The sequence below is a fragment of the Erythrolamprus reginae genome, chromosome 12, assembly GCF_031021105.1.
Source record: "Erythrolamprus reginae isolate rEryReg1 chromosome 12, rEryReg1.hap1, whole genome shotgun sequence".
In the NCBI taxonomy this organism is placed as follows: domain Eukaryota; kingdom Metazoa; phylum Chordata; class Lepidosauria; order Squamata; family Dipsadidae; genus Erythrolamprus; species Erythrolamprus reginae.
In genome coordinates this window covers 882,681-890,931 of record NC_091961.1, presented here as the reverse complement: position 1 = coordinate 890,931, position 8,251 = coordinate 882,681, and the positions used below count along the sequence as shown (strand labels likewise).

Below are 8,251 nucleotides of genomic sequence, written 5' to 3'. Positions count from 1 at the left end.
CTATTCTGTTTGGTGGTGGGTGGTGGGAGTCAGTGATGTAAACCTACATAGCAACGGCATAATCCTTAGGTAAGGATGAAGCATTTCTCCCAAGTCTTGTCAGGAATCTATTTATGATACACGTTATCATTGCCTGGGCTGCTGCAGGTGTTTATAATTATCAGGTGTTTTTAATCACTATTACCATCAGACAGTTGCAAACCTACTTTGCGAGGGGATAACTAAGGTGGGAAATTCCCAGGCACCATCCAGAGACGCTCCGTACTCGTAGATACTCTCAGTGACAGCTGGCCAGTGGCCAAACATTTAGAGCTGTGTGTGTAAGAGAGAGAAATGCCGGGAAACCCAGAAGCCTTGAAATGAGTCACCCAGGCAGCTTCCTTCTACACAGACCCTGGCAGCAGCCAATGATTTATAAATACTTTTATTACAGTTAGTAAAATCAAATGCAAAAGTGAATAAACATCTCTTAGAAATTTGTGAAAGATCAGAGGCACTAGATCAGAAAAGGCCGTAGCTGAAAGACGGCTACGTGCCAATCAAAGGGTGTCGAGCCGATCAGAGGGGCTACCCCTCTCTGCGATGGGGACCTCAGTCTGCCAGGACCCTTGTGGCCTGACGTCTCGAGAAGCAAACACTCCCAAGAGAGAGAAATCAAAATTTTGAGAACTTGAACAGCCTACTCGTCTTCATTTTTCCTTTAAAAACAGTGTTTCAAAAACATCTTTATATTGCCAGTGAGTTTCAGTCCTTCAACCTCTCCATCCGGGATAATGAAAGGCACAGAAAGCCAGGAGCTCTGAGGAGGAGGAGGAGGAGGAAGAGGAGGCTTCCTGGAAGGGAAGGGATGCCCAGCGTGGCCGCATCAGGTGGGGGTCCAGACATTTGACCCATTTTCTTCAGAACAGAGAAGGCTGGCGAGCTCTGTTCCAAGCATCCGCTGAGGCACTTGCAGAATCCCAATGCTGGCGTGTTGTAAGTCAGTGTTTCCCACCCTTGGCAACTTGAAGATATCTGGACTTCAACTCCCAGAATTCCCCAGCCAGCGTTCGCCCACCCAAGCCTCCCTCCACTGCACCTGTGAGCGTTTGCTGGCTGGGGAATTCTGGGAGTTGAAGTCCAGATATCTTCAAGTGGCCAAGGGTGGGAAACACTGTTCTAAGGCATCACCTGAGCAGGCATCGGCCCTGGCTACGCTCACAGGTGGGGTGGAGGGGGGCTTGGGTGGGTCCGAGAGGGAGGGCAACGTTTGGTCCCGGTGTGGGGAGGAGGGGGACAGGGAGGCAACCTGGGCCTCTCGATCGGGGCCTCTGGCGAAGGGCCTTGTGATTCAGTTACCAATTTCAGCTGCTATGATGGGGGCGAAATAAAAATAAAGGTGGGGAGGATGAGTGGGAAAAGTCCGACGGGGGGGAGGTGGGGGGGGGGAGGTGGGGGGAAGAAACCTAAGTTGGAATGACGCCGGTGCCGAGCAGGATGATGAGGATGAGGATGATGACAGCAATGACGCAGATGATGGCAATCATCTTGATATTCTTCCACCAGTATTTCCGGGCCACTTTCTGGGAGGTGGTCTTGAAGTGCTCTGACTGGAGAGAAAGATGGACGTCACTTACAAAGGGGGGAGAGAAGCTGCCCCCCCCCCCTCCGAATCGGCCCGGGTTCCTATTCTGATTAAAACCTTTTGTTTTATAGCAATTTTATTAAAATTATAACTCTCACAGTAACAAAGTACAACTAAAAAAGTAGAAAACCGGAGGGGGCAGAGAAAAAAGAGAGAGAAAAGGACACCAACTCTTCCTCGAGCAAAGCAAGGGGTCCTTTACACGCTTGGTGAGCAAGCCAGGGGCCTTCTGCACCCCCACCAGGCCACGGGAAGAAGGGGCCGCCCTCTTGAGCAAGAGAAGTCTAGGAGCCCTGGAGAAAACAGGGTCTGTTCCATTAACCTGTCTATGTGCATGTGAGATGCTAACCTTGCACAACACCTGTCTTCACACATTGTGCAGGGAAGGAGAGGGGGGGCATACAAATCTAATAAATAAAATCTAATAAATAAAATCTAACAAATAAAGGCCTTTTGGGCAGAATAGGTGAACCCACCAAATGGGTCGATTCCATAATGGAACTTAAATACAGGGTGCAAACACAGCTAGTTTGTTCAAACAAACTCCGTCCAGCTTTAGCCTAACAAACAAGGCTCAGGAGTGGAATCATAGGAACATAGGAACATAGAAGTCTGACGGCAGAAAAAGACCCCATGGTCCATCTAGTCTGCCCTTATACTACTTTCTGTATTTTATCTTAGGATGGATCTGTTTATCCCAGGCATGTTTAAATTCAGTGACTGTGGATTTATCTACCATGTCTGTTGGAGGTTTGTTCCAAGCATCTACTACTCTTTCAATCAAATAATATTTTCTGATCTTTCCCCCAACTAACTTCAGATTGTGTCCCCTTGTTCTTGTGTTCACTTTCCTATTAAAAATACTTCCCTCCTGGATCTTATTTAACCCTTTGACATATTTAAATCTTTCGATCATAGTTGTCTTCCAGGGTTTGAGGGGCAGTCAGAGAGATGGAGGGGTCAACCTACTCTCCAAAGCACCTGGGGGCAGGACAAGGAGCAGGGATGGAAGTTCATGAGAGAGAGAGAGAGAGCCAACCCAGAACTCAAGAGAAATTTCCTGGTAGTGACAACAATTAGTAGCAATGGCCTTTAGACTTATGTGCTGCCTCACGGGGCTTTTCCAGCGCTCCCCCCCGCCAGTATGAAAAAGCCCACCGTTGCTTCCAGGTCTTCCGTCTTGTTGCGCAGATGGTCCAGGTTCTCCCCCCTGGCTAGAATCCGCTCCACATTCTGGGTCATAATGTTCTTGACCCCTTCAACTTCATTCTGGAGGTTCTTCACCCGGTCACTGCCCACCCCTGGGCTGGTTCCACTGCCTCCCTCCTGGAGAGGAAAAAGAAGAAGGTTTTGACAGATGAAGGAAGGGAGGTGTTGTGATTCCGTCTGAGGCTCCTCAGGGAACGGCTGACCCTCTGCCGGCTCCATGCTCAGAGGGGGAGGAGGAGGAACAGGAGGAGGAGGAGGAGGCCAAGGCAGACGGGGAGGAGGAATATCAGGCCGAGGGAGAGGGAGAACAGCCTGAGTCCCCCGGGGTGGAGCTCTCCCCAGCAAGCAGCCTGGAGTCCTTAGATGAAAATGCACAAGCCATCATCGATCTCAGGCAGAGAAGAGCAGCACAAGGGGACAATTAGCCAGGTATTTCCAGCCCTAAATAGGCAACAGATGGGTTTGGGTGTGGTTCTCCCCAGAAAGGCTGAAAAGGCAGACCCACTCTTCCTGTATTGTGGAGTATTATCTTTGGGAGTCCTGGGACCTGGCTGTGATCTTTGGTGTCTCTGATTCTGGCTTGTGGCCTTGAAGGCTGAAACCTTGGGGGGAAAGACGTGGGTCTTATTCTCTACAGTGGTGTGTGTGCCAGCAAGAAGTCTGCTGTATTGCCTGGCCGTCAGGACTCTGCTGTGAAGCCTCATAGCCTGCCTGTTGGGAAGAACAGGTTTTTCTCTGTGTTTATTTTTCAAACTATAAAGTGCTTTTGCTTTTACCAGCGTGTCTGGCTGCTTTTTCCAGTTGGTGTTGAAGTCTGGGGGCACCCAGACAGAACAGGAGGGAGGGAGGGAGGGAAGGAGGGAGAGAAGAAGGAAGGAAGGAAGGAAGGAAGGAAGGAAGGAAAAGATGTTACTCCCTCCCCTCCCTGCTTCTCATTCACCAACCTGAATTATCTTTAACGAAAATCCATTGTTTAATGACCCAAATTATTTTATGTATACTTTATTGCCATTGTAGCATCAATTTTTATTATGCACTTCATAGTAACACGTATGAAAACACAAAGATTCAAACTCATTGCAAACTAAATTTTGGGCTAATAGGGAACAAAAGATATTTTATCACACAGTCATTCAATGCTGCAGTAATATTCACTGTCAACATTGTACCAAATATAAGTGATATTTAATAAAGCACAACAGTTAATGTGGTTATTATCAGACATCATTTCACTGAGAAATACGGGCACCGTCAAAGAGGCAGAAAAATATCCAGTGGAAGAGCTGAATAAATATTACAATTCTTAAGCATACAAATCTAATAAATAATATTGCAATGACACAGCTTCTGAACCTGTCCAAAATTTCCATAACAGTTGTTTTCACTGTAATTTCATAATTGGGTGCTTAAAGGAAGATATTAAAAAAAGGTTGAAATCAACAGTAAAAGTTATTTATTTATTAGATTTACTAATTAGATTTCTATGCCGCCCTTCTCAAAGCGACTCAGGGTAGCGTAAAACTTGCTCTTTCCATGGTCTCAATTTCTAATAGATGCACTCTACTACTTATTTCCTGTTTTACAACTTCATTCTACCACCACAAACGGCTTTCTGTGTGCAACAATTCTTATCTTTTTTTTTTCATAAAAACTTCAGTCTCCTGTCCAGAAAGAGACCAGACCCAGAGTTTCCTAAAAGCAAGAAGGCAGAGGTGTGGGGTGAGGGGGCTGCTTAACAGGCTCCACCACAGCTGATCCTATCAATTCCTGGCACTCGGGTCCTTGGGAAACGGCTGTCCCGCAGGAGACCTCTCTCCTCTCCTTATCCAGAGCGGTTCCAAGGAAGCAATCGATCACTCACTGGTTTCTTGGACTTTGCTGCAGAGGTCAGCTTTGTAATCACTATTATCTCCCCCACCCAAAAGTCCCAGGAACCATCCTCATTTTGCTGGTAGAACTCCCTCCCTTCACACAACAAAAAATGAATATAGGAAGCATTCAAACTTCTATCAAGTTTTAACAAAACAAAACAAGGGAAAAAAATACGAAACTGATCCATAATATTTTGGACTGGTTTTACATGCCAAGAAAACAGAAAAAGAAATGAGATGAAAATCCCTTATTTTTGCTCACAAATTAGAAGCCAATGGATGGACTGATTGGTGTGTGCGTGCACGAGGGGAGGCCATTGCATTAGGGGTGTGGTGGGCATGTGTTATCGCACCATCGCACATGTGCGCGCCCTTTTGGCCCCTGAGCAAAAAAGGTTTCACCATCACAGCTATAGTAGATCCTGCAAGATACTCAACCGATTCTGTGCCCAGACTTCTAACCTAGAGAGAGAGAATCCCCAATGCCTGTCTTGAATGTATCCCAGAACTGGTGAGGGCAGAGAGGTTCCGAAGCCCATCTTGAAACTCTGGTTGTTATTCGAGGTGGCATTTCTGGCAGCTGCTCAGAACCAATCACGTCACGTCTGAGGTCAGAACCCGGAAGAGAGAGAATGAGCCCAGTCGTCCGGAATGAAAAGAATGCCGGGCGTCTCCCAGGGCCAGAAGAGTAAGTCCCCACAGCCATCAGCAGGACCAGCAAGACAGGCAGAACCAGAACAACCACAACGGGCCCCCATGGTCACAAGGGGGCAGCCAGGGAGCCCTCACGGAGTGGGATGGACACAAGCTGGGCAGGCCAGGAGGGCAAAATCCCCTGGAAGATAAGGCAGGTTTGCGTTTGTCCCAAATTTAATGGAACGGCCACTTCTTTCTATATGAAACCAATCCTGGGATCAATTCCGCGACAGACCAAGAGGTCAATTCATTCAATTGTAGAGTCACAGGGCGGGGGGAGACCTTGGAGGTCTTCTAGTCCAACCCCCTGCTCTGGGCAGAAGGCCTTATACCAGGGATGGCGCACCCTTTTTTTCTTCGGGTGCCGAAAGAGTGTGCATGCGCGCTATCACACATGCACGAGTGCTCATACCATAATTCAATGCCCGGGGAGGGCGAAAACAGCTTCTCCCAGCCCCTGGAGGCCCTCTGGAGGCCAGAAGTGGCCTGTTTCCAAATTCTTGGTGGGCCCAGTAGGCTCGTGTTTCGCCTTCCCCAGACTCCAAAGGCTTCCCTGACCCGAGGAGGGTAAAAAGGCCCTCCACCATTCCCCCAGAGGCTCTCTGGAAGCCAAAAACGCCTTCCCAGCACCTCTGTGTGAGCCAAAAATCAGCCGGCCGGCACACCCATGCACGTTGGAGCTGAGCTAGGGTAACGGCTCACATGCCAGCAGATATGGCTCCATGAGCTACCTGTGGCCCCCGTGCCATAGGTTTGCCATCACTGCCTTGTACCCCCAAAGTCAAGTGGATAATAAATTAAGGCGCCATTTAAACACATTGCACCCCAATCACACTGATAGGCCGCTTGGGTTTTTTCAGTGAAAATGTGCCAAATATTGCATACAACCATCGGGGGGGGGGGGGGGCATATATAATAGAAAATAATTGAGAAACCGAGAACTGTGGTCCCACAGATAACCTGTCCCTAAACTGTGTAGAGCTTTAAAGGTAAATAACCAGCATCATGAATTGCGCCTGGGAAGAACCTGGGAGCCAACGCAGCTCATAGAAAACAGGGCTACATGGGTGAACCTAGGTGCCCCCATCAGCAGCCTAGACCAGCTGCGCCTTCTGGGTGGTTTTTCCACAACTTCACGTAGAGTACATTGCGGTAATCCAAACAGGAACTGGCCAAGACACGAGTGACCATAAGCAAGGCTACCCGTCCAGGCAAAGATGTGACTTGAATCTGTGCAAAGCCACCCAGCCCCACCCCTGCTGCCTTCTGCTCTTTGAGCAGGACCCATGCGTCGAGACCCGTGATTATGAACCTATGGCACGGGCGTCATAGGTGGCATGCGGAGCCATAGCTGCCGGCACACGAGCCCTTGCCCTAGCTCAGCTCCAACGTGCATATGCGCACTGGCCAGCTGGTTTTCGGCTAGCCCGAAGTCTTTCTTGATAAGTTTGATGCTTCAGACCTTCCACCCTTTTTGTGGCCCCTTCCATTTGATCCATCCCTTTTTGTAGGCAAGGTCTCCAGAACCGGACACCGTATTCCAGGCCCCGGTTGTCCCAAAGGGTCTTCTTCCAAGAGAAGCAACCAAACGTCTTGAAAGAAAAACAAGGAAGTCCAGCTGCCTCTTGGGAAAAGCACTTTTGGGACCTGGAGGGAGCGATTCAGACCTCGGTGCCCAAGTTCCTCCCTCCTCACACTCCTAATTAACATTTCCACGAAGGAGCAGCCTGAGGTCACCTGGGGAGACCAGGTCAGGAACCATCAGCACAGTCTTAGGCCCACAGTTGTAGGTCACTGGGTCATAAGTCCAAGGCACCAAGGGACTGGACCAAAATTGTTGCCCCCCCTTTTTAAATGGCTGCAGGATACGCTCAGCCCCAAGGAAGGGGGGGGGGGGACCCACCTTGCCCAGGTGACAGAAAACCCTGGATTGCGTCTAGTCGGAATTCCAGCTGATTGAGTAAATAAGGCCAGAGGAGAAAAGGGGAAGCTGCCTGAAGGAAGTCAGGCGGACCGGCTGGCTGAAAGGAGCAGCTGCCCTCACAGTGCCGGCCGGGGGGGGGGGGGGGGAGATGAGGGGGCAGCGGGGGGGGGGAGAGGTGTCAGGTGAGGATTTGGTGGCTGCTCCTGCATTATTTTCCTCCAAAATCGAGCCGAGACGGAGCTTCTGCCCGGAAGCATTCAGCCCTTTGATTCCTCTTCCTCCGCCTCTCTGGTCGGCCTCCACCTGAGGCTTCACCTGGGCCAGAGTTAGGCCAAGTGGGCTCCTCCATGGCTTGTGGACTTCAACTCCCAGAATTCCTGAACCAATCAGGCTACTTCCGGGATTCTGGGAGTTGAAGTCCACACCTCATAGAAGAGCCCACTTCGCCTGCCTCAGGCCTCGGCCTCTACCTGGCGCACCCGCCCTTCTCCCCCCTCACCTGGCCGGCACCGGGAGACCTTGCGGGCGCCCTGGCGAGCGCAGCCGACCTCGCCTCGACCCCGCCGGCCGCCGCAGCGCCTCCCGAAGCGGGGCTGGGGAAAGGCGGCCCAGTTGGATGGGGGCCCCTCCCGGGGCGCGTCGGGCGCAATGGCGGCGCTCCCCCCCCCGCCCCGCCTCTGAGGCAGGTGCAGCCGGCGGCGCCCTCCCTTCCTTCGTTGCAGGCCCCCTCCACGAGCGCGGCTTACCATTGTGGCGGCGCCCCGCTCCAGTCCGCTCCAGCCGCCGCCTCTGCCCGCTCCTCGGAGCTGCCCGCGCGCGTCCTACTTCCTCCTCCGCCCGCGCCGCCACCTCCCCACAGGTAGCCCTGGGCGGGTCCAGCCGCCGGCCCTGCCTCCCTCGCCGGCCCACGGAGGCCTCAAGGCCAGA

At 51.2% G+C, this 8,251-nt stretch overlaps 1 protein-coding gene across 1 annotated transcript; it reads right to left on the bottom strand.

Moving 5' to 3' along the window:
* Nucleotides 1-408: 408 nt before the first annotated feature.
* On the bottom strand, nt 409-8,179 carry VAMP8 (vesicle associated membrane protein 8). The gene is made up of 3 exons (XM_070765477.1): nt 8,071-8,179; nt 2,783-2,950; nt 409-1,589 (listed from the first exon to the last, which is right to left on the bottom strand). The coding sequence occupies exons 1-3, from the start codon at nt 8,071-8,073 to the stop codon at nt 1,446-1,448; spliced, it is 315 nt and encodes a 104-aa protein (XP_070621578.1). The 5' UTR covers nt 8,074-8,179; the 3' UTR covers nt 409-1,445.
* Between the last annotated feature and the right edge of the window lie 72 nt (nt 8,180-8,251).

Excerpts from the sequence above, each read along its gene's own strand:
- VAMP8 (XM_070765477.1), bottom strand. Across the intron at positions 1,590-2,782 it reads CGGAAGACCTGGAAGCAACG|TCAGAGCACTTCAAGACCAC; the intron begins GTGGGCTTTTTC and ends CTTTCTCTCCAG.